Source organism: Lygodium microphyllum, chromosome 15 (assembly GCF_053477565.2).
Source record: "Lygodium microphyllum isolate KBCC chromosome 15, Lygodium_microphyllum_v1.1.10, whole genome shotgun sequence".
Classification (NCBI taxonomy): domain Eukaryota; kingdom Viridiplantae; phylum Streptophyta; class Polypodiopsida; order Schizaeales; family Lygodiaceae; genus Lygodium; species Lygodium microphyllum.
In genome coordinates, this window is record NC_141149.1 from 131,937,109 (window position 1) to 131,964,476 (window position 27,368).

At 39.1% G+C, this 27,368-nt stretch overlaps 1 protein-coding gene across 4 annotated transcripts in view; it reads left to right on the forward strand.

Annotated features, from left to right (window-relative positions):
- The first annotated feature begins 3,790 nt into the window (after positions 1 to 3,790).
- LOC148025081 (U-box domain-containing protein 44-like) overlaps positions 3,791 to 27,368 on the forward strand; it is a 49,909-nt gene continuing 26,331 nt past the window's right edge. The window contains exons 1-3 of one of the 4 annotated variants that reach the window (XM_087694781.1): positions 3,791 to 3,894; positions 4,269 to 5,709; positions 5,918 to 6,227. In XM_087694781.1, the coding sequence (XP_087550907.1) occupies positions 4,486 to 5,709; positions 5,918 to 6,227 (1,534 nt within the window). In that variant the 5' untranslated portion in view covers positions 3,791 to 3,894; positions 4,269 to 4,485. The other 3 variants (XM_087694782.1, XM_087694783.1, XM_087694780.1) reach the window with 3 other exon arrangements.

Sequence of the window (27,368 nt, forward strand, 5' to 3'; positions counted from 1 at the left end):
TAATAGAAATGATTATTACCACACCTACTTAGAGTGGCACTAAGAGTAATAAGGAGAAGTTGATCTCAATCAAAACATGGACTAATAAAAAATTCATAAACTTGAATTGTAAGCACAACAAAACAAGATTGAGACAAACACTAAATTGCACCCACCATAATATCTTTTTTAACAAGCCTTTGTAGAGAGATTTCTACTCATATTAGCATTTCGTGTGCATGTATTGCTAGGCCACTTCGTGGCAGCTTCATGCCACAAAGTGGCAAGCTATGCAACTTCTCTCGACAATCCATTTCTCCTCTTTCTCTCTCTTCTTTTCCTCTCTATTTCTCTATTATGGCCAAATTTGATTTCAAAAGACAAGATCATGTCCCCCTTTACGAGGGCAATGAAAGGACTACAGAAGGTTTAATCCGATAAACGGTCCCTCACCGAGCTTACTTCCTAGACAAGTGGGAGTTCTTATCACCATCATGCATCAGAGGGGTGTGAAGGCCTGCGGCGGCAAAGGTAATACAGAGATTGACGTTGAGGAAAACACCATTGTGCAATGGCCAATCGAACAGACGGTAAGCAACTCCTCTCTTGATTTTTGTTACAATTGCTCTATCTCCCCCTCTTATCCTATTTCAGATTATTGTTTGTAGGAAAGAGAGTGACGATCGGACGAGTCTCCTAAGGACTTTGACTTGCCTCCAAAGAGAGAGAGAGAGAGAGAGAGAGAGAGAGAGAGAGAGAGAGAGAGAGAGAGAGAGAGAGAGAGAGAGAGAGAGAGAGAGAGAGAGAGAGAGAGAGAGAGAGAGAGAGAGAGAGAGAGAGAGAGAGTGTGTGTGTGTGTGTGTGTGTGCGCGCGCGCTCTAGCCTCCCGAACCCGTTCTCCACATTTCCCTACCATCACTGGAGCTCTCGCCATCGTTGCATGCCGCTCCCTCATGACGAGAGAGAGAGAGAGCATCCACTCGCCCGCTGTTGGTTTCTATCCTTTGTGTTGGTGTTTCAGTTTAATATTGCCATTACACATTATATAAATTTCTCTTAATACACCACTTTGTGGATGCACGTGTGTGCGCACACATGTGTGGGTGCATGCACGCACACGTGCACACACAAATACACGATTCATGTATTTAAACCATGAATGTTGGGCTAAGATCACCATTATATGTGCCCTTCTGAAATGTTTGGATGCTTGAATGTTACAACATTCATTTTGGATTCTTTAATAGCATCTTCCAATATGTTTTAAGAGAAACATCAATTTTGCTCGTTGGATTACTAAAAGTTATTGACTTACACACATGTCTTCTTGATTTTCACAATTTGATTACTAAGGGTTTTTATTAAATACATGCCTTGATTTTTATCACTATGTTTGATTTTTGGTGCAATTTTCCATATGCAAGAGATGGTTGTCCGTGAAAATATGAAATGAGAGTCTCGTTAGTTGAATGCTTAGGCAATTTATATTTAGTATTCATGAACTTTTACACTTTCCAAGTTGTCCTCTTTAAGACCTATTTTGTACTTTACCTCTCTGTCTCATTATTATCTAGGTCTTTTTATTTAATCAATTTGTTGTACACACACACACACACACTCTCTCTCTCTCTCTCTCTCTCTCTCTCTCTCTCTCTCTCTCTCTCCCCACACACACCAAGTTTATTTTTAGGAGTAAACACATGAAAAATATTCATAATCACTATGCTAGCTTATATGGACCTTATATGGTAATTCATGTTTATGTATTGGGATCACATAGTTCAAACCCAAAAATTCGATGCTAGATAGGTGCAATTTGGTCTATCATGCTATGGAATTACTCTATTAGTGGATGTATTGGGGGTTATGGTTTTACTTATTGCCTTCTACATGGATAAAACACCTCAATGATCTCCCTTGTATGCTAAATCATTTGTAGGATTAGTCTAGTACTAGGGATATCATGCATCTTCCTTGTATGCTAAAACACCTCAATGATCTCCCTTGTATGCTAAATCATTTCTAGGATTAGTCTACTATTAGGGACATCATGCATCTCCCTTCCTCTTAATTTGAATCCTCTTTTGCAACACCTTGTCATAGGGCTCTCCTTGCTTGCTCTTCCTTGTTTTTTGGTTTCTTTTTCAATAGCATGGAGTAGGCTAGTGATTAGCACAATAAATGGGACCATGACACTCTTGGAATTGTGAGGAGAGGATCCTCATTCATAGCCAAAATATTTCTCAGACTCCTTTGAATGGGACCTTGTCGAGACCAATGACATTCAACCATTCAAGGCATGCAAGAGAGAGAGAGAGAGAGAGAGAGAGAGAGAGAGAGAGAGAGAGAGAGAGAGAGAGAGAGAGAGAGAGAGAGAGAGAGAGAGAGAGAGAGAGAGAGAGAGAGAGAGAGAGAGGCCTAACAAATAGTTATTCATAGTACATACTACATAAGGCCTTGTTCACATGGGATTTGATAAAGAAGGGCAAATGTTTTTATTCATATTACCTTTTTTTGTAGTCTACATAATTGGACCTTGTAAGGACCTTTTGTGAAAAAAATCTAAGAAATATTATTTTCAAAATAATTAGGTTTGGGGGGGGGGGTGTTATCGTACACTTGCCATGTAGGTTTGGTGTTAGATTTGTGGAATCTTTCAATTCTAAAGTAGTATAGATTAACTTTTTTTATCCATTTAAGTTGTGATGAATTTATTCATCTTTTGTATTATTTATCACTAAAAATGATAAGTATAGCGAAGGAAAAATAGAAGAAACACACACACACACACACACACACACACACACACACACACACACAAATCTCTCCTCTTTTTCCTATATCCTTTCTACAAAACACATTCAATTCTTTACAATACAAGCTCTAAAGATGCTAATGACCCAATATAAATGTCTTCTGTTTTGTACTTTTACCTTTAATATAATTTTTAGTTACTTTAAAAAGCACATTTAATTTTAAAGATATTTGTATAATAATTTCAAAACAAAAGTCGCATTGACTTTTTCTTTTTCAATCATCATTGTCCTTTTGTAAAGAGCAAGATCAATAAATGAAGTGGGCATTACTAATTATAGTTATATAAGGAATCAAAGTTGAAGAAAGCACTATTAGGCGGGGTTGACTTGGATGACTTGAGCAAAGTAGCACAAGGTTTGAAAAAAAACCTTCAGAAGATGAATTCATCATTATTTAAGAAGGAAGTAGCCTTTATTGAGATGCTACTTTAGATAGAAATTACAGAATATGACCATATTCTGAGGAATTTGAAGGGGACATGTTACCTTCTTTTGAAAAAAGTGGTGGACTTATTTGAAGGTGAACAAGTTTTAGTTTCAAAGAACTGTGTTGTTTTCCGAACCTTGGTGGACTTAGCAACTGTAGCCTAAGCATGCATCGGCGAAAGCGAGGGACTTAGACACACTTTTGCTTTTGTGAGAGAGGGGATGATCTATGAAGCCTCATCAAAGGATTGCATATACTGCATCAGAATATGGAGTGCTTTTATACATTGCATGAGAATATGCAATGCTTTTTTACTTTTTCAATATGATAAGAGTGCATATGACAAACAGAATACATTTAGCCTTAAGGGTAAGCCTAGGCAATTGGGCAACTTGAAGTTCCATGCCAAAGGTGCAAGCTTTCTAGAAGATCTGGAATCCTTTCAACGGCACGTGCATGCCTTTTTCTTTAGAATCAGCAGAGTGAAGAGCTGTTTGTATTTTTAAGAAAATGAAGTGCATTTTTAAATTGATAATTAGGAAAGAGTAAAAATGTTGTTTATGTGTTCTATACTTCTGACCTCTGAGAAAGATGAAGTGGATAATAAACTGGAAGAAATATTGTAAGCCAGTTCAGAAAGGTCGTCGCAAGGTCTCGACCGAGAAAGGAAAGGCTCGTCTCTCTCTCTCTCTCTCTCTCTCTCTCTCTCTCTCTGTGCATCTTGAGGCATATATATTCTGTCTCGATTCTTCAACCCTCTTTGCCGTCAAGTCTTCAACCCTCTTTGCCTTCGAGCTTCTGTGGTGACTAGGAGCACGTAAATCTATCTTCATATAGAGAGAGAGAGAGAGAGAGAGAGAGAGAGGGAGGGGTTTGGTCGATCGCATCCTTTAATTCGCTTCCATTTCTTTGCGCTAATTGCTGTTCACCATTTGATATCCCTGTGTGGCAAACCAACACGTTCTCTGACCTATTTAATGAATGCTTTTAAGACACTCTGTGCTGGGATTTGATCGACCCCTAACATTGGACATGATGCTCTGCAGAAGCTGCTGTCAATTGTGAATTTATCCACACATTTGGGGAAAACCCTTTCAAGTTATCTTATGCAGACATTTGGGTTCTGTCGAGTGATCTTATGCAAACATCTGGGGGAAAATTCTATCAGCCTCTCTTACAAATGTGCCGGTTAAAATAGCATTTGCTACTCTTCGAAAATAAAGCCATAGCATCTATTCTTGTTGACAGAGCAAATCCAGACAGATGCTAGGAGTGGAGCTTCCTGCGACAGTCCTGCTTGCCCAGTCATTAGTAAACAAAATCACAGATGTTGCAAACGCTGCTCGGAATTCGTTGGTTGAAGAGGAAATCTTTATACAATTGGCATGCTACCTCGAGCGGATGATCCCAATTTGCATTGAGCTGCAGAGGGGAAGGGATAGCTCACCCATGGTAAGGGAGATACTGGAGGCATTGATCCGTGAGGTAGACAGCGCACATATTGTTATCGAGAAATGTAGCAATAAAAGCCGCATCTATCTGCTCATCAACTGCAGATCTGTTGCTCAACAACTCGAGAGCGTGGTTCATGATCTTGGAAGGAGCTTGGGCCTTATTCCTTTGTCCTCTGTTCAGGGTCATGAAGACACAAAAGCGGTCATTGATTCTCTGTCACGGGACATGCAACAGGCTCATTTTGAAGTGAAGGAATCAGATAACCGAATTTCTCAACTTCTAAGTGAGGACAGCATCCTTCTGGATAACGACCCAGATCGTCAAGCAGTATTGCTGCTCGATATTGCTCGATCTGTGGGAATCAAGGATGCTCCACAGAATCCCAGTGCATTAAAACTGCAAGTTGAACTTCTCAAGAATGATCTGCAAGGTACCACTGAAGCATATGATCTGCAGATGATGGATATGTTGGGAAACATGGTTGATAACTGGGGACAGCTTACTGGCTCAATAGCTCTATCAGATGATGGTTCACATAGCCGAGAGCACAAGCGCATAGAACCACTCTATGAGGCATTTGTCTGCCCTCTAACAAAGACAATCATGCGAGACCCTGTCACGCTTGAGAATGGTCAGACGTATGAAAGGGTTGCCATTGAGAAATGGCTCAGGGAATGCAGAGAAAATAACAGGCCCCCAGTTTGTCCTATGACAGGGAAGGAGCTGGAGACCACTACCCTGAAACCCAGCATAGCTCTACGACATACAATCGAGGAATGGACTGCAAGGAATGAAGCTGCCAGAATTGACAATGTCAGGGTCTACCTAAGTCCTAACAGCTCTCAGCAGGACATGCTGCATGGTTTGAAGGATATCCAAGCTCTTTGCATGAAAAACAAGTCAAATAAGCACAAAGTCAGAACTCTCGGTTTGATTCCGATCATTATTGATTGTCTAAAGCATGGAGAGCAAGTGAGATGCACAGCTCTTGCAACTCTTCGCATACTTGCTGAAGATGAGGATGAGAACAAAGTAAGAATGAATATTTGGTCAGTTTGCCTTTGATGATTGTTCTGTTAAACTCATTGACTAACACTCATGCTTGCATGTGGGGAGGGTCGAAGGGGCAGGTGAGGGAGGGAGGGAGGGAGGGAGATTACTATGTAGCCTCAACAGTCACCTCAGAATGTCTTTATGGGAAAGGAAGATAGATTTACTTCTACCTACTTTAAATTGTCAGGAAGCTATTGGAGAAACCGATGCTATTCGAAGTTGCGTCAAATGCTTGTCTCGTGATGTGCCAAAAGAAAGAGAGGAAGCGGTGTCTCTTCTCTATGAGCTCTCTAAGTCATATTCCTTGTGTGAGAAGATTGGTGCAGCAAATGGAGCAATCCTAATGCTCGTTGGAACTGTGAGTAGCAAATCAGATAATGCGATCACTATTCAAAAAGCAGAGAACCTTCTTGAAAATATGGAAGCTTGTGATACGAATGTGCGACAGATGGTTGAAAATGGGAGATTGCAGCCTCTTTTGCGACGATTAGTAGAAGGTATTGATATTTGCTGGCTTCAGAGTCAATATATGGTTTTCAATGGGACAATATGGATTACATTATTCTGAACGTGTTTATTTTATATATTTTATCCTTCTTATGTCTGATATGAATTGCTGAATGTGGTTTTGTTGATTTCCCGGGTGTCATCCATCATGATTTGACATACTGCCTGAGATGTATGCTTGCATGTTAAGTTGCAACTTTTGTTTTCCTCAATATGTCATTGAGTTTGCCAAATGCATCATATGGCACTAGTTATCTCATCAAATTGTTCCAGTGGATTCCAGACAGTGGTTACACACTGATTCCAACTATATGACAGCATTTAGGTGGTTATTTTGTGTGGGGAATACCAGTGAACATGCAAGTTTGGCTGAACCTAACTTGTGTTTGAATCAGTTTCGCCTTCACATGACCTCTTCTTAAGTGGTCTATTTGCTGTAATCTTTATTCTTGAGGTTTGTTTTGTCATGTGGATTAGCTGTCCCTTCTCAAAGTGATTGTCACGTTACTGCTGGGACTCACAGGAAGGTCTTGAATGAGTGCAAGCAATCATTGCCATCCTTGGATGCCTAGGTGCTTTTGTAGATGAGCACATGGCTCAAATTAGCATGATTTGGGTATTTAGGGCATGCTTTACGACATCATGTGCCTAGGTACTCTTCTACAAACAGTTACAATGCAAATAGTAATGATAACAACACTACATGCATGGAATAGCATGATGTAGGTTTTAGAGATAGGCATTGGAGTAAAAAGGTAGCGTTCTTTTTAATTTTGGTATGCCGATATCAGCACACGTTTTTCTGGAGAAGGGATATCTTGCCCTTCTCTTAGATGAGAAAATAAACGATCTTTGCTATTGGCTTGTCTCAGTTTTGTTCTTCATCATCATCTTTCATTGTTACAACTGAAATTCTATTCTGCTTTTTTAAAGGCCAGTTTAATATTCATTTTATTGCCTAATTCAACAACGTATTTCGTTTATAGACAATGCCAAGGCCTGTTAAACAGGAGTCTCAAACTGTAAACCTGCACAATTACAATGGAAAGGGACACAGAGTATCTTTATAAAGAATCTTGTATTATTCAAAAGAAGGGATACAATATCTATGCATATCTCAAATACTCAAGTGATGCTGTGCATTTGAGGGTTCACAATGGAGCATGAAGATTACATATTAATCCCTTTAGCTTCAACAGTAAAGTAAACCTACAAAGCCCAAATTAGGGGGAGGGAGTCCTCATACTCATCCTTGTGCGATGAATTATTGTTCTCATTGGTCTAAGGCCTTTTGTCTTTGACTTAAAGTCATTCAAGGGTAACACATCTTCTACCATCAAGCTACTTAGTGTCTACCTGCTATGAATTGGGATGTTAATGCTTCTCTCTAGCTGGTTAGTGTCTGCTATCTAGAGTGTTTTGCTAATTTTTAAATCCAGTCAGCCTTTAACTCTATCACATTAGAGGAGTGGAGGCTTCAATGTTTTTTCATCCTTGACCCGGCTGATGTCAGCTTTGCATGCTAAGTTTTGAAGATGTGATTCCAAGTTGTTGCATTCTTGGGGTTAAGGCATGGTGGGGACTTTGCCATGTTGTTCCAGGCATTGGGGGAGGCTGTCCATTAGGTTATTCTTTGCATGGTGTCTCCCTTTGCCTTTGAATTCGTCGCCTTGGTTCTTGGGATGGAGGTCTCATGGTTTGTTTTCCTGGATGCCTTGCCCCATGCCCAAGTCAAATACTTGGGCTAAAGGTTGTGGCTGAGTATATGATTCTGAAGAAAAATACAACAAATTACATGTGCTCAACAGTCTAGCTGGAGTTGAATGTAAAAAAAATCACATATCTATATGATTCTGAGGAAAAATACAACAAATTACATGTGCTCAACAGTCTAGCCGGAGTTGAATGTAAATAAAATCACATATCTATAAGGCCTCTAAAGATGGCCTATGGGGAATGGGAGAAGCAGCCAAACTGCTGCTATCAAAGCTCCCACCAAAGCCAAGAGTCCCTCTAAGGCTGCTCCCAATGGTCTTTGAGGTAGTGAATGATGGATGACCAGAGCTCTTTCAAGGTGGCTTGTATTGGAAGGCTCTCTCTCTCTCTCACTCACTCTCTCACACACACACAGAGATCCTCTGTGTGCATGCATGTGTGTTCATTGTTCAGTGTGTGTGTGTTTGTGTATAGCTGAGCTTCTACCCAACTGTGGTATCAAGGCAGGTTCTGTTGTTGACTGGTCACATCGCCCTTGTTGCTGCTGCTGAGCTATCGAGCTGGTGCACCTCACCACCTTGCTGTTCTGATATGCTACCCCTTGGAAGTTCCTGCAGACACAGTTGCCACCACCTCCTGGACAACAGTACCACTTGCAGCTCTCGTTGCTGCCACTGCAGTCTGCCAGCAGTGACTGTTCAACAGTGCTACAGCCAATCAAGATGGCCCTTGCCATTGCTACCTGAATCACCACTTGCAGCTGCTGCTTTATCGCCTAGTTATCCAGGTGCCTCAGTCTGCAGGTTGCTGCCCTCGACAGCTGCTCTAGCGCCACCGCTGCCTCTGCAGTTGCCACCACCACATGTGCCTCCAGGTCACTGCCTGTATAGCTCCACCTCCAGTTGCTACCAGCAATGCTGTCACACCAGATGGTGATACTTTTTGCAGTTGCTTTCCTTATTTACTTATATAAATATTTTATTTTTCTTTTCTTTAGTTGCTATTGCTTTTTATCCCCAAAGTTCTCTTGGAATAAGCCGGGATCTTTGCACGGCCAGAAGAGGCAACCATTGGGACAAATTAGACTAATGGTTTGTCTGAGCCTTAGGAGTGGTTCCATATTGAATGGGCACTGAAGAATATAATGCCAGTGGTTTGGGGCTGTGTGCTTAGCCACTGGAGATGGTGCAGGACAATGAGCCTGGCCTAGACAGAAGATACATATGTAAGAATGCTCACGGAATAAAAGTCACTGTAACTGAGTCATATTACACTTTTTGATGTGGTTGCAATGATGAAAGTTGCTTAGAACAACTCGAGGAATGCAGGGGTTACCATCCCTAAAATTTAGGGAGTTACTATTTTTGGGCTCCAGAATCTATTCGCGTCATTATCTTCGTTTTTTCACGAGGATTAATTCTTTGGTTTGTGCCGAGGTCAAATTTTACACCAATCATGGAGAATTTTAGACCCGAAGGTTTTAACGGGAAAATTGTTACATGTATGCCATGTGGCACAAATTTCCAAAAGAGAGAGAGAGAGCATTAAAAAAAAACGTAATAGGTATAAGGGGTAGATATGAGAATGAAGTTTTGAGGAGCTGAGGGTAGATTGCTGCAGTTTCATCAGCTGTGGAGAGTACTTCTTCGTCACTGACTCATGTATGGAGGTAGAGCTTGCTCCCTCTGATTAACTCTCTCTCTTTTCTCAGAGGAAATGCTTTGCATGATGGGCTAATTCCATCGAAGGTACAGTTCTGTTTTCTTTGCACTTCTTTTGAGGCAAGAGCCTCACTGTCCAGGTTCAGGAGCAGCTGTTGGCGCCACACAAGAACAGGGTTTTTCAGCTCTGATTTAGTGCTGTTCTGGACATGTTGGACAGTAAGAATAGTGAATTCAGAGATCAACAGACTACAATTCAGCACACGAATCATTGAGTTTTGGTCAAAGGGATGCTTTCCTAAAAGGGATGTTGTTCTGGATATGCTGGACAGTAAGAACAGTGAATTCAAAGATCAGCAGACTGCAATTCTGCACATGAATCATTGAGTTTTGGTCACAGAAAATGCTTTCCTAAAAGGGATGTTGTTTTGGACATGCTGGACAGTAAGACAGAGATCTGCAGACTGCAATTCTACACATGAATCATTGAGTTATGGTTACAGAAAATGCTTTCCTAAAAGGGATGTTGATTTGGCCATGCTGTACTATCCTTATGCAGCTGGGATTTACTCAGAAAAGATGAAAATCAATTGTTCACAGGTTATGTATTTTGGAACATTTCATTTTTGTAACTTTCCATCGTTGAATTGATAAAGAAATACCGAAAGGGGCGCCGGTCTTCGAGGCCAATCTGGTGTTGAGCGAGGGAGTGAGGTCTTTGTTTTTGTGTGTGTGTTAAAAGACCACGTGTTAATTGAAGGAACTACCGCTTTATGTGATTCATAGACCGGTTCCAAGTGCCAGCTCCTGTCCAACTGTGAGCCTCCTCATCCACAGGAAGTGCAACCATCAGTTCCATTGGTTAGTCACCTCCAGCAGCTCCAAAACCGCACTTGTGCCACCCATTCTGCTATCCTTTTGAGCACAACCTCAGCCTGTTCTTTTCTGCTTCAGCTAGGAGGCTGTCGTCTCTTCTTCCAGCCAGCTACTGCCACCTCAGTCTGAAGACTGCCACCTCAGCTTGCTGTCTGGTACCGTCAGCTCCACCAAATGCCTCCTTCCTCAGCCATCAGTGTTGCCCTGCTCCAGCTGCCTTCAACTTCAACTCATTGATATTGACATTATTGCCACCCTCGCATTTGGTTTGTAAGCTTTTGTGTTTCTCACTATCATTGTTTGTGTGCTTGTTTCACATAGGTGTTTGGACAGCAGCAAGTTAACCTGTCGTCAGGGCAGTTTTAGTTCCTGTGTGAGTTGCGTTTATGCACATTGTAGTGAAGTGGTAACAAAGAAGCTCAAAATGATTTACTTTGGGATATTTGGCGATAATGACAAGTTCAATGGTTCCAACTATCTGATGTGGGTGTACATAATGCTCTATTTATTGGTTGCAAAGGAACATTGGGGTTATGTATCTGACACAAAGGTTTGGTGTGCAGGCCCTGTTGTGCAGCTCATTGCAGGTGCATCTGGTGGTTCATGTATTGTTTCTGGTGATTCATTAGCTCCAGCTCTAGCTACCCCTCCCATTGTAGATAAATTGGGATGGGATGAGGAGATGCCCAAGCCCATGCATTCATTGCACTTTCATGCAAAAGACAACTCATTCTGCACATTCGGTCATGTACCATAGTCAAATAGGTGTGGGATGTACCTGCCTCTTTGTATCAAGTGCACAATGGAGCACATTTTCATGTTAGTAAGGATGAGGGTAAAAAAAAGAAAAGATGCAATATTATTGCAAGAAATGTGGTTGCCTTGTGCACTATGGTAAGCTAAACCATGAACAGCCATTGCATGAGATATAGAACCACCTCCAATGTATCCGGGATGCCCAACATTGGGATGTATACTTTGCCATCCAAAATTCATGGGATTGACATTTCCAAGATTGCCATGGATCTACAGTATTTTCCCCATAGTCAACATTTCCTTCTGCTCTTTGTTAGCGTTAGGTGCCTCTTGAGGTTGAGCCACCTCACCTTTCGAGAACTGATGTTGGCCTAAAGCTTTAGAAGATAGTTTCTTCTTTCGGCCCTCAATCCTTGCGGCATGCAAGAATTCCACAAACCAAGGATTTTTTGCGAGTTGAGCAAAGATATCAGCTTTTGTCCTTAATTGTGCTTTGAAATGGGCATCATAGTCGTCTTCCTCTTGCCATCATCAACCTTTGGAGCCCTCGAAGGACCTTTTCATGATCAAATCCAACATTCTCAACATGCTGCCCATGTTTCCAAGATTGGGCATTGCATCTGTCTCAATGCTTTGTGATCTTTTAGATTGTGATGTACCACCATTGCTTGGACCCATATCACTATGATATTGATGATGACATGCTTGCTGTTTTGCACTCGGCTGATCATGAATTCAGCAAATTACAAATGCATGGCTTGCAATCAAGGTGCCTAAGGCCCACCTGCTTAGAGGAGTTGATATATCCCAGCATCCCAGCAATAGAATTATGACACCAGCCTGCCTTCTTGGATAGGGTGGCGGATGACTTGATTTAACACAAATTAAAGCAAGCATAAAATTCTGTAAACGCCCCGAACAACGTAGTATGCTTAACAATCATGATATTCACTTGTTTTCGAGATTTAATATAAAAGAGAATGAACACTTAAAGCTGAAAATGAAAATTACTCACAAAATTACAGCCATGAAAATGTAAAAGTAATGGAGACAAGATTGAGGGTTGAAGATGGGCAACCCCTCCCCGAAGGAATGTATTTCTGCTCAATCCAAGTCCCTTAGGGAAGAGCTCAGTTACAATCAACCTGAGAGTGAGGAGAAGTAATTCTCACTCTCACAAGATCATGCAAAGATGTACAAACACACATGCATTATCTATTATGCAATGATAAGAACTGATTTCTTTACAATATGAGAGAAGAAAGAGGGGAAATCAGCCTTTCTCCATCGTTGATCAGCAGTACATGGATAACGCTTGCTTCTTGTTGCTAAAATGGAAGAAAGAGCTCGAGAAGGAGGTGCTGTAATGAATTTACATGCTTGTTGTCCTGTAAAACAACAGTGATAGAAGAGGGAATATGGAGGAATTTGATAATGGAGAAGTGGGGGATGATGATGGGGATGGATGGGGCCAGTTTCTGGCTATCTGTGGGTGCTATAGATGAGTTTATAGCAAAGAAAAATGATGCTGAATGAAAAAAAACGAGCTCTTATTTATAGGGGAGGGAAGAGCTAGTACAAAAGGGGAAAGTGGAGTAGCACAAGACAAGTGTCCAGCCACATGTCATGAGATGTGACAAGTGGTGGGACACTTGGAAACTTGTGTGACAAGTGTCTTGACACTTGTCTCGACACTTGTCTCTTCTCTATGGCCTTTCTTTTTGGGCTGAATACTTTCAAGAATAGAAACAACCAAATTTAGTAAGCATAGTCAGAGTACAGAATTTACTATTTTTAGAATGACATCCCTATTTTTTAGGACTAGCATTTTTAGGCTAATTCGAGGCTCCTAAAATTTAGGTACCTCCTAAAATTTAGGGACCCCCAATATGGGTGTCATATGAAAGCTTTTTCCATGTATATCGCAAAAATGGTATCAGAATCTTCATGTGACTTTCCTATGCAAAGAAATGTGCATTTCAAACTTTCAGCCCACACATGCACTTTGTACAAGCATTTCATGATCATGCCATCTTGTTGATTGTAACTGTCTGTTCTGGCGGATCTAGCCCACACTTCAAGGCATCAATCCTTTCTGTGTGCGAGTCTAACCCTGATATGCGCGAGTTTTGGTCACAGACGCCCAATTAGGCCATATAGGTGGAAGTGTGATCTATCTTTTCTCTAACCCACCGCATGGGTCCACCATAACCTGTGACCACTCATCAGTGGCCAGCTGCAATGCACTTTTCTTTATATCTAATAATTAGTGCAAAGAAAACAAATTTAATAAATCATTCTATAGACAAATTAATGAAAAAGGATACAAATTCTGTTTTTATAGAGTTGTGACAAATTCATAAATCTAAAATAAATACATTACCACATACATAGTTGACTTAGTAACTATGTATGTGGGTCTTTGGCAAATGCAATACATTGCACTTGCAAGAGTATCTTACAAATCAAGTAGAATGATGAGGTTTGAGAGTGAAGTCTATCAGTGCTGTATGCAAATTCCTTTTGGAAGATGTAATAAGTCACTATGATTGTCTTGGAAAAGTGACTGTAGATAGGGAAGAATTGGATGCGAATGAAGCTGGAGAATTTTTCTCAAGAATGGGAATAAAACTTTCTCTCACTTCAACTCATAATCCTGAATGAAATGGAAAGAGTGAGAGAGGGGGGCATTCACATGTTGTCAAAGCCTTGGCTAAAGCATGCAAGGGGAAGTTTATTGAGTGACCCAGGTTACTTCCTTATGCGTTATGGACTGATCATACTATAGAGTGTGACCATTGATATATGTGTGTTGAATTAATGTATGGTCATAAACTTATCATGTCCATCAAGGATGTTACTACTACCTAGAATATGCTACCTTGGGAAGAAGATATGTGTAGAGAAGACCTCTTGCACTATGTGTTCAGCAACTAGAAAGAAGGCCTGAAGATATTGAACTTGTAGTGATGAGAGAAGATAGATTGAAAAGCAAGGACATGTTTGACAAGAAGCACAAGCTTCATCCAATACTAGTGCAAGAAGGAGATTGGATGCTATTTCATGAAAAGAGTCTTGACGATCATCATTGCACTATCAAGAAGATTTCAAAGAGGTGGTTTGGTCCATACACAGTGAAGCATGCACATGATAATGTATTCGGTAGCTAGAAAGAAGGCCTAAAGATATTGAACTTGTAGTAATGAGAGAAGGCACATTGAAAAGCAATGACATGTTTGACAAGAAGTACAAGCTTTATCCAATACTAGTGGAAGAAGGATGTTGCGTTCTATTTTATGACAACAATCTTGACAATCATCATCACCCTATTGAGAAGATTTCAAAGAGATGGTTTGGTTCATACACATTGAAGCATGTGAATGATAATGTTGCATACTCTCTATGTGAACTTGATTGTATGGAGCTCAAGATTTCGATTGTTGAGAAGAGAATCTCATTTTAATTAAGAGAAAAGCTACCAATGGATCCTTTAAAGATGATAATAAAACTTAGAGTATGTCTATCACAAGTAGGAGGAAGAAGAAGACAATGAAGATGAGAAACTTAAGTATGCTGAAGATTAAAGGAGATGGCATATGCCAAATGATGTGTAGGTTTAAAGGGGATTAACGTCATGTGGGTTTGAAGGTAAGAGATCAAAATATAAGAATATGACTTGATTAAAGTAATCAGCAGGAGGTGCATTACATTGCCCATCATACATGCATGTATGAAGAGTTGAGAGACTGAATGACACTATGTGAACATGTCTACATGAGGTTAAGGGCTTCCGTAAATTCCTTATGCTTGAGCAAGTATTTCTGGATAGTCTTTACAATACTCTTTTAACATCCATTTAGAATCTAAATGAGAGTAATTTTTAAATTTCAAAAGGAATTTTCTAGAAATGTTTCTTTCTCGTTTCTTGATCATATGAAAGACTATTTGCTTTGGTTGAAGTATCTTCTCATGTTCATCTACTTTAGGTGGATTCTCTATTACAAGTTTTAATGGTGGAGGCCTTCATTAGGCTTTAGAAGATGGATATGAAAATCATTGTGAATTCTTGTATGAAAGTTGTAGGCGGTAATAAACACCATTAATCTTTTCAGCGACTTGAAATGATACATAATTTCCTGCTGTGAGCTTAGTGACTTGGGATAAAGGCTTGTTAGGGCTTCTTAGACAAGCTTTGTCAAATTTTAGTTATATTCTATCTCCTTTTTGTGAAATCAATTGCCTTTGATGTTTATTTGTTGCTATCTTTTGTTTTTCTTGAGATTTTTGGATAGCTCGTCTAAGTTGAGCAAAAGCTGTATCCATATCACGTACAAACTTATCGGCATGAAATATCTCTTCCTTGGTTTTGAGAATAGGTAATAAGAGTAGTTTTTCATATATGATCTCAAATGATGCTTTGTCTGTAGAAGTATGAACTGTGTTGTTATGGGCATATTCTACTAAAGGCAAATACTTTTTCCATTGTTGGTTGGCTTCATGGCAATAGCACTCCAGCATATTCAATATTGTAAGATTGATTATCTCACTTTGATAATCTATTTGAGGATGATAATAAGAAGATAAGGTAAGCTTTGTACCCAAAATTTCAAAAAAAACTCGCTTAAAGAGACTAGTGGTTCGTAGATCTCTGTTATCCACGATGGATTGTGATAACCCATGATACTTAAAGATTTGTTGAATAAATATTCTAGTCATATGTTGAGACTTGATATTCTTTTTGACTAGAATGAAATAAGCATGTTTGCTAAATTTATCAATAATAATTCGTATGCCATCATTGTCCTTTGCTAATTTTGGCAAGTAAAAAATAAAACTCATAGCAATGCTTTCCTAAGTTGGCTCGGAATTGGTAACGGAAAAGTTCTATAGGCCTTTGGCGATTCAACTTAGTCTTTTGACACACAATATATTCTTTGATAAATTGTTCAATGTCTTGTTGAAGACTTGGCTAAAAGAAATACATTTCAGGTGTCTTGGTTGTGGCCAAAATACCATGATGAGCCATGTAAGGAGCCGCATGATATTCTTCCATAACTTGAGGCTTAAAATATTTAGTAATGCATAACTTATTCTTTATTAAAAGAAATCCATCTTTGATAACATAGGAGTTGATCCTTTTTCCAAGTTGTAAACTCTCCCAGATGATTTTAAAATCTTCATTAGAGGCATACATGTCCCTCATCCTAGTGAAATCTGTATGATGAATCATGGACATTGCATGAATTTGAAACTTTCTTGATACGGCATCAACTACCTTGTTTTGCTTTCCAAGAATCTGTAGTATTTGAAAGTTAAATTGAGCTAATTAATTGAGCCATTGAATATGCTTTTCAGAAATCTTTGGTTGGTTGAGAAAATGTCTCAAATTGTCATGGTCCATCTTAATGAGAAATTCTCCACCTAAAAGATAATGTTTCTAATCTTTTAAAGCTTGAATGATGGCCTTTAACTCCTTTTTATAGGTAGTAGCATTGTTTTTTGCATATTGCATCCTTCTGCTTACATAAGCAAGTACATAGCCTTGCTGGTTTAAGACTGCACCAATGCAGTCTCTTGAAGCATCACATTTCACAAAGAAAGCTTTTGACAAATTAGGTATAATCAAAATAAGTCCTTTGCTAATATAGAACTTTAGAGCTTCAAAAGCTTCCTTCTCTAGTTTGGTCCATTGGAATGCCACTGCTTTCTTGGTTAAATCATGCAATAGTCCAGCAACCCACTGTAAACCATTTAATGAAACTTTTGTAATAAGAGCATAATCCCAAGAAACTTTGAACTTCATGAACACTAGTCAAGTTTGACCATTCTACAATAGCCTTGACTTTTTTTGGATCCATCTGAATTTCTTCTTTGGATACAATATAGCCTAAGTAGTGAATCTCTTCTAAGAAAAATTCACTCTTTTGCCATTCATATAAAGTTTGTGTCTGCGGAGTTTTTGAAATATTATTTTCAAGTATTGCTTATGCTCTTCTTAATCTTTTGAATAAACCAAAATAGCATCAAAGAAAGTACCTGTAAACTTCCAATGTGCACTAAAGATTCTTTCCATCATCCTATTAAAGGTTGCAAGAGCATTGGGGAGACCAAATGGTAGCACAACAAACTCATACAAACCAAAAGTTGTTCTGAATGCTGTTTTATGAATATCTTGAGGAGCAATCCTTATCTGATGGTAGCCACTCTTCAAGTCAATATGTTTGAATACTTTGGATCCATCCAATCAAGATATCATCTATTTTTAAAATGGGAAACCTATTTCAAATTCTAATTTTGTTGAGAACCTTGTAGTCTATACACATGCACCAAGATTTATCTTTTTTTTGCACTAAGAGGACTGGAGAGTAAAAAGATGAGGAACTGGATCTTATTAGACCCTTTTCCAGGAGCTCATTCACTTGCTTCATGATCTCCTCTTGTGTTGAACTCATACGATAAGGTGGCCTATTTGGAGGCGAGCTTTCAGGAATGAGATGAATGTGATGATCTTTTGGCCTCTCTGGTGGTAATTTACCAAGTAAAGTGTTTGCCAAACAATCTTCATATTCATTTAAGAATCTCATTCGGTCCTCGCTCATATCTAAGACGGACTCTTCAATTCTAGACTCTTTGTTAGAATCTTTGACAAAAATCAAGTATGAGAAAATAGACTTTTTTCATTGCTTCCCAAATTTATACATGGGATAAGACGGAAATAGAGTTTCCTTCCATTTTCACACCAAAAGATATATTTTTACCCTTGAAAGGAAATCTAAACTTATTTTGATTCCAATCAATGGCTGGATCTATTAGTCTATGCCAAGGTATTTCTAATATAACATCATAATGACCAAGATCTCCCATGATAAAACTCTTATGATCTACATAATCTCCTATCTCAATTTGTAATTTTTCAAGAATGGGAGTAACTTCAGACTCCATTCCTTGAAAAGCAGCACCTGACATTTCTGGTGTTCCAAACCTCTCATTTGATAGATGTAGAGTTTCAACAATTCAAGGATGGATATAATGATATGTAGCCCGTGTATCAAAATGAATGAGAATAGGTTGATTAGCAATCTTACCCCAAGCCATAAAAAGCTTTCTTTCTCTAACAAAGTTTCATCTTGTTGCAAGGATTCTTTAGGTATAAAATTTGCTTGAGGTGTCTTTTGGGGTTGGTTTTCCTTCTTTGCCTTATTAGGACATTAACCAGTCGTGTCCTATTTCTCCACAAGAGAAACATCGTCCTTCTCTTGTATATTCTGCTAACTGCTAATATGTTAGCTTCTTTTTGGATGACAAAGATGGTCTATCTCTATCCTTATGCTCTTGTTTTTGTTTATTTGAGTTTTTTTGGTCAAACATCTTGATTTTCTTCCTTTGTGGTTCTTTTGAGGGTTTGCCAAGCATTCATGGCATATGCATCCTTTAGTTTCTAAGGTCGCATCTTAGGCTGCTTCCAAAGTATTAGGCTTTGCCATCTTAACAACTCGTCGTACCGTCGGATGTAATCCATGGATAAACTTTCTCATCTCCATATTGGAAGAAACTTCATTAAGAGATGTAAATTTAAGAGAAATAGTTGCAAATCTATTGATACGTGTTTCAACATTGTCTCCATGGCTTTGCTTCAGCTCATCCCATTCTTGTTGCACGTCGGCTTCAAAGGATGAAGACAGAAACTTCTTGTTGAACATATCCTTAAATTCTTTCCAAGAATTGGGTTCCTCTTCCTCTTGAACAACTTTGAGCCACCAATTCAAAGTGGCATTATTCAGATGCATTTCAATCATTCTAATTTTTGATTTTTCTGTATAATCTTCACCACCAAAAGCAGCATCAAATTGTCTAGTAAAAGATATTGCTTTTTGAGAATCTCTCTTACCATAGAAAACGTCAAACTTGACGCTCTTCTCTCCAGGCTTGAAGTCTCTTTTAGCATTGTTTTCCTTTGCTAAAAGCCATGGAAATAGATGGTTCTTTGACTTTCTTTGTGCCCTTCTCCATGGAGGGATTCTTGGGACAAGAGGAGGCAACTTGTGTATGATGAGACTTCGAAGTCACCACTTGGGTGGATTCTCAAATGATAGGTAATGTGGAGGCAAATTGTGGCACCAACTGATCCACACGTGGGAGAGATTGGGAAAATAACTGAGCTGCAATGATCCAGAAAGTGTCGGAGGAAAGGGTGGATTACTACTTGGTTGAGGAAGAGATGAGGTCCTAATGACTTTGCCTATGTTTGAAGAATCCCTGGGTGCGGTGAATGGAAACACATGTGATCCTCCATGAGAGGCAACATGCGGTGCACTTAATGGAGGCTGAAAGGATGTGGTAGTGAAATAAGAGGGTAGGATGGGAGGGAGATTAATAGTGTGGATTTCTTTTGTCCATTAAATGTATTAAATTGAAATAATGATGATGAAGATACACCTAGTTTATTTTGAACTTTGAAAACAAAATTGTTTGAAGGAAAAGAAGGAGGAGTATTCTTAGTTTCTTGTTTCAACGGCTTACCTAGTCTTGAGTTCATAAAGAAATATCTGTCTACCTCATTACACATAAACCATAAATTGTTTTGCATACTTCATCATGAAAATCATCCATATCAATAGGAGAAGGGAAATCATCATTAACGGGATTTGAAATGGTAGACATACTTGGCACCGGAGAGAATAAGTATGAAGGCCATGGAGTGTACTCTATGTTAGTTTCCACTTGCAGATGGCCAGTTCTAAGTGGAGATTCCGCCCTTCCTACATGGTCAGTAGATCGGTGCACTGAATCTAAAGGGTGAAATTCAAACTTACCTTCTATCTACTATTGGGCTCTATGCATCAAAATAAAATCATACTCAGCTATAGTGATCTTGTAAGGTCGTGGAACTCCATGGTAGTCCAATGTTTGTTCGGCCATGTCGGGAGCTTGTGAAGCAAGCTGTGAGACCACTCCAACTCGTTCCTCGATGGGTTGAGCTTGGATGTGAGAAGTGGTGCGGAAGTAGTGTTCGAAGCCATCTGTCCTTTTGTTGTTCTTGCTTCTTGTGTAGAGCTTTCAGATCAAGGTCTAGGTTTCTCTCAGAGAACTTGGCTTTGATACCATGTGAAGAAATACCCTAACACAAAAACACAAATAATACTGTAAGACAAAGCACAGACTAATAGAAGAACACAGTTAGGGTTAGGGTAACTTAGAGACAATGAACACAGAGATGAATGAAATGATATGACTATTGAATATACATTGCTCATACAAGAAACACATTATGTAGTGAATGAATACTGTACCTCGAACTCTTGTGTCTCAAGGATCAGGGCAGGGGTAATGAGCTGGAGAGTGTGTCGTACTTTGAACGGATCCTGAATCGCAGCAAGGCGGCCTCCGGATGTTGAACACCAGTAAACACAGCCAAGGAAGGCTGGATCTGATGCAGACGGCAGTGCATGAGAGAGAAAGACTAAAAACGTAAGAAAAACCAGTAGCAGCAGTTAGCATGCTGAAATCAGCTTCAAATAGTGTGTGGTAGGCTAAGTGTGATGTCCTCTGCATCCGGGGTGTGGGCAGCAAGCTGAAATACCTGAAATCTGCAAAAATGAGATTAAGGTTGAATGGAGTGCAGCATACCTATTTATAGAAAGTTTGGGCCCTCCCAAGTGGGTTTGTGCTTATGGGATATAAATTCTCTCTAGGAACGCATTTCTTCTTAAATCAACAAGGTTTCTTCCTTAATTAAGCATATTTTGGGGCTGTTTAAGTAAAGCTAATGCATTTTTAACTCAACAGGGGGTGTGGCTATAAATAGCCAAAAGACCAAAAAATTGGCCGACTTGCACCTGTAGGGGCCATAAATGCTGTCCAACCAGTAATAAATGTAGGTCACTCTTTCAAAAATGCCAAAAGAATTAGGGAGGCCCTGGAAAAAATCCCAAATGACAATGACAATGTTTGGCACGTGTAGGCAGATAGTGAAAAGCAGAAACTAGCCTATGAATGCACATAGGAAGTCGACAATTGAAGAAAATGCACCTAAATTGCCAAAGCTCCTATATCTATGTTAGACTCTGACATGAGCTCACAACTAGGAGATGACAGACTGACATAACTAACATAGGTAGGCTAATAGTGCGTGGGAGACAATGGGCTCTTCAAGGTATTCCGAAGGATCCCTTGTTGTCAGCCTTTTAGGAGATCTTTAGCTTTGGGAGGATGCTAAGTGGCTTGTATGCTAGTCTTATCTCTCTCCTCCTCAAGGGCCGATGTGAGCTCATCTAGTGGTATTTGATCACCTTATTGCTCATGGCCTATAAGACATTGGCAAAGATAATTGGTAGTAAACTTAGCAACTCTTAAAAGTTCAGTCCACTCAATCAATAAGCTAACTACTATAGCAATCTATTTTGCAATGGAGCGCTTTCAGCTTTTATCTACAAAAATTAACCTTGTTCGCATGGCTTTCCACTAACAAACAAAGAAACAAAAGTACTATTATTGCTTGAATAGGCAATCCGATAACATGGAAAATTTTGGCTATAAAATGCCAACAAAAAGCATAACATTAGGCCAGCATTAGCCCTTTATCGACTCGTTTTACATGTGCCATTTCAAACGGTACGTTGCCGTCGTGTTAAGGGCTGAAGGTCTACCACCGGGGCTTAGTGCAGAAGAGGAGTATGGGATTCAAAGTTCAGGAAGGGGAAATAGATTGGGGTTTAATAAGATCCGGGATTTAGAAATGATTTAGACGTGGAAGAAGAATTCAAGCTTTTTCACTATATCTTTAGCATATATGAATGGAATAAATAACTCTAACTTGATTACATCAAATGCCTTTGGATACATACATCATAACATAAAGGATATTTTCAGATTCTCAATCCAAATATGAATATCAAATACAAGCTCTAATGGCTTTAATTTCAAGTATATAGATAGATTACAACTCTAGGGAACAAGTATTATGTTGATAGACTTCAAATACATTCAAGTTTTGGTCCAATGGTACATGAAATGCATTGTAGAAGCATAATCTTTACTTCGGCCCTGTTTTAAAACATAAAATTCCAGCCCATAATCAAGCTCAAAAAGAGAGCATGAACTCATGAATAAGCTCCTTTAATCATTAATGAGCAAAGTTTTGATGAAAAGAGGTCATTTTCTTCCATTACAACCACATAAATCTCTTGTTTGCTCATAAAAATGGATAAGAACAGTGGGCTGCCTTGTTTATGATTGGTTATTTCAGCCCATAACAGCCCATACACCTTCAAAATCCTCACCCTATGCTTGCCCCAAAGTCACTCAAGTACTTGGGTACAAGTCGGGCTTCATTGGACTATGAATAAGGTAGACAAAATGAGAGAAGACGTACATAAGAGCAAGCTGAGTACTTTTCTCTCAGATTTTCCCCTTTTATAGACTGTCTTATCATGCATTTTCGTCAAACCAAATGGACAGAGAAGTGAAGCTCTCACCGTGTTTACGTCTTCATCTTTAGGTCCTGTTGATCTCTAGTTTGCATGCTCCAAAGCATGCACCATAGCTTCAGCTCCTCTCCAGTTACAGTCAGGTTGTGCAGCCCGCATTTTGCTCCGAAAAATACGGGCTGCTCCCTGCTCAGGCCCATGTCACTTTTTGACCTACTCAGGTCACTTGCTGGTCACAATAGTCTATTACTTCAGGTCCCCTGTGAACCTAGTGGACTTTTGGCAACTTTTGACATTTTTCTTGAGTTCTAACCATATTTTTACACTTGAATCAATGTGATTTATCCTGCAGATTGTCAATTACTTCCAGTTGACCAAGTTGTAGGTTCCCATAGACTTATTTTTCATCAATATACATGGTACAACTAAAAATTATATGCTAAATACAAAAGAACTTATGTAACTAAGTTGGTTATTCGGTATCAATGTCTGAAAAGATCAAGGTCATAGTCACCATGAGTTTGCCACGTACTCCAAAGGAAGTGCATAGCTTTCTGTCACATATAACTTCCAGTGAAGTTCCTTTGTGTTGATAAGAATCCCATGATTTATATTATGAACAATAAATTCTTTGACATTCACCCCCTCCTAACCTGCACATCCTCCGGTATGTGCCATTTCATAAGATTACAGGTTAAGGAGGGTCTTCTTCTGATATATCTTCATCTTCATCCTCTAAGTCTTTTTCTTCCTGCTTATCTTCAAGTAGAGGGCTCATATAGTCATCAAGCTCATAAGTTGAAGATTCTCTTCGTTTGAAGAGCTTGATTCGTTTCCTGGCTATTGGTATTTTTATCATGGTCACGTCCATTTCAGCCAAAGAGTAAGTAGTATTATTATGTACTACTTTTACAACATATGGTCCAAACCATCGCTTGGCTAACTTTCTATGAGCACTATATTGATTGTCCACGCTGCTATCATAGACAAGTACCCAATCATTCTCTTGAATAGCTCTTGGACGGAGTCGATGATGCTTGTCAAACCTCTTCTTATTCTTTAATCTTGTTGTTTTCAGCCTTTCAATGGCTGTTTTGACATCTTCTGGCCTTCTTTCAAGTTGCCTTATGCGTAGAGTCAGCAACTCTTCTCTATTCATGCCTTCATCCCATGGTAAAATATTCCATGGGATAAGGGACTCTTCAATAGGCATAACAGGTGGCTGTCCATATATTAGTTCAGCCTACATATAACCTGTTACTGCATTATGGGTAGTTCTATCAGCCCATAATGTGAATGGTAGCATTCTAGGCCATTCCCTCATATTTCCTTTATAAGATTTTGCTAAAGCTTTAAGAATTGGTTTGATGACCTTTTTCACTCTTTCCATTGCCTTCAGGGTTGTAGGCTGAAGTAAGAGATAGCTTAATTCCCAATTGAGCGAAGAAATGGCGAGCCTCATCAGCATCCAATTCTCCTCTATCAGCAGTTACTTTGGCAACACACCCATACTTGCAAAATACTTCTTTAAGTAAAAATCTACAAACAACTTGAGTAGACTTTGTTGTCAAGGCTTTTCCTTCCACTTGATTTGTGAGATGTTCTCTAGCAAGTACTAGATATCTCATGTTTCAAATTCCTGTAGGCATGGTTACTAAATCAATAACCCATCTATAGTGAATGGATAAAGGATAGGTAGGCTAAAGCCCATCTCTATGCTTTACCATAGAGTACATTTGACAAACATGACAAGACTCAACAAAATGCTCAATGTCTTTATACATGTTTTGCCACCAAAATTTTTCTTTTATTTTGGCAAAAGTGCCCCATATGTCTCTATGACCAGCCAATAGGCTTTCATGAAATTCTTGCATGACCTGTCTTTGAGTCTTTTTGTCTCCTAAGACACGAACAGGCGCCCTTCCTTTCTTTTTCGCATGCCTCCAAAGGTAACCATCTTTAAGAAAAAAGCCATAAGCTTTTCTCTTAATTCTCTTGAACTCTTCATTAGACCATTCTTCCTTCTTTGTCATAGTGTTAAAAAATTGGCCAATTTTTAGCCAATCATCTGCATAATATTCCTCTTTAAAGTGTGAACAAACCATAACAAAACATTAAGCATGCTGTCTACTAGTTGCCCACTGTCCTTCCTTGGTTGTTCCATCCTTCCTTGCTGATGTAAAATTTGTTTTAGCAGCTGAACCTATTGTACTTGCTGTAATTATTGTTGTACCTGCATTTTTGACTGCTGAATCATCATTAGATTCAGCTGTACTTGCTGTTTTCAGATTTGTACCTGTATTTACAGCATCATTTATAGACTCTGATTCTTCTTCATCCATTATTTCTTCTTCATCCTTATATCTGGCACGCGAAAGCATGTCAGCAACTGGATTATCTCTTCCTGCAATATGTTTCAAATCAAGATTTAAGGATTTAATATAGGCTATCCATCTTAGCATGGCTATGTCGGGAGTGGAACAGTTGGCAATCATGCCCAAGAGTGGAAGGCAATCTGTTTCAACTATTACGTGTGCGCCCATGAAGTACTCCCTGTCACATTTCAATGCAATTACTACTCCCCAAAGTTCTCTTTTAATTTGAGCATACCTTCTTTGTCGTTCATTAATAACCTTCGCTCCAAAGCGAATTGCATATCTGTTGCCTTCAAGGTCGTCTTAACCAAGACGACCAACTGCCCATCCTATTCCAATAGGACTTGTGTCCACTGTGAGTATAATGGGCTGTCCATTAGAGTAATTAGCCCTCTTTAAGGTGGGGGCTGAAATCAACAATTTCTTCAGTTTCCGAATAGCTTGGGTATGTTCTTTTTCCCATATAAACCTTTGGCCTTTTCTTAGCAGTTGATAAAGATTTTCAGCAACATGAGCAAAATGTGGTATCCAAATAAGATAGAAGACACATGCACCAAGAAATCTTTTCACCTCCGAAACATTTGTACATATTTCTTGCATTTTGCTGATAGCATTATTCTTGGATGGAGAAGGCTTTCGGCTATATGGACCACACATATACCCGACCACAAGAACTTCTTTGACTCCAAAAACAGATTTAGCACCTGAAAGAGTAAGACGGACTTCTTCTAATTTAGACAAGATTTGAGCACAATCATTAATATGATCGGAAACAAACGTGCGACATCCAAGTTCATTGAGTTCTTCATTTTTCTCATGAACTTCACATCCTTTGATTGGAACATCATTAAGGAAAGGAAGAGTTAATTGAGGAATATAACCCCTCAATACTTTATGCATGGCATTCATCATGTGAGCTACTGAATTCGTAGCCCCTTGAGGTAGAGTACATATGCAGACTAAGCCAAGAGGCGTCTTCATTGTGGTAATGTCTTAGCTTTCCAAAGCAAGCTGAAATTGGTCATGGCCTGAATATAAATCTCCCATGGAATAGATTGCTCTACCTGCAAAAGCTTCAGCAAATTCATCAACAATTGGCCATGATCCAACATTTCTAATAGTGACTTTATTGACAGGCTGTAAATCTTGAATGAATTGCAAAGATCCATTCTTCTTAGGTACGGTAAACCATCAGTTGGAATATGGAGCTGAGGATGGCTCCAATATTCGCATTTTTATCTTTTCATTTAGAAGTTCCAATAACTTAGGCAAATGAGTCCTTGGTATTGGAATTGGTTTAAGATTCCAAGGAACATGTGGGACTGTAAATATCACCATTGGTGCCACAATACTTGGATCCACACAGCCAATTTCATGTGGTTGAAATGAAAAAGCTTTGCCATGATTCTTTAACATCTGCATGAAGATTTGCTTTTCAGCTGGAAAGAGGAAAGAGTCTGTACCAATTTTCAGTTTTTGTAGACTTTCTGCTATAAATTGGTGACCAATATCTTTAGGATCTCGAAGGCTTGGCTGTTTGGATACCCTTTCTGCCAGTCCTTCGCTTTCAGGTGGTAGAGGAGTAGCCACCGGCTTGACCTTTTTATCAACTGTTTTATACTTTGTTTCTACTCTTACTTCATCCTTGTTTGGCTGTTCAAAAGCTTCATAATCTGCAAATTCTTGAATTATGTCATATATATCCAATGTACATACCTGTATGGATTGATTTTCAGCTTGATTTTCTGCATGAACGGCTGTATAAATTTCAGCCATTGTATCATTATAATTCAGCCCATAAAATAGCCCTGACATTTCTTCATCTTTAAGTAAAACATCAATTTGCTTCAGTTTTTGTTCCATGTGGCACAAATACTTTCTTTCAGCCCTATTTATGGCTGAAAATTGTTTATAACAGCCCAGACTATTGGCTATAAAAGTCTACAAGTCAGCTTTTGGCCTTGCCTCCTTTATATGTGGAGGCAATTTTTTATGACATGATGCACTGCCATAGTCTCCACTTATAGCAGCGCTATCCAAAAACCCTTAAATTCTCGGGCATTAGGAGGAACATGATGATCTCTCAATCGATCCCTATTTCGGTGATGATTTACACAGACGGTCAGGAATTGGACAGCTTTGTCATTATTCTTACTTCTTATCCGAGCATATGATGAACCATCATCAAGAGCCTTTGTCTCTAAACGAGACTCGGAAATAAATAGTTGTCTAAGAATGATAGGATAGTTGTAGGAATCTTGAACAAAGAAATGAAATTCATCTTTTACATTACCAATAGTAACTTATACATAAGGACATGC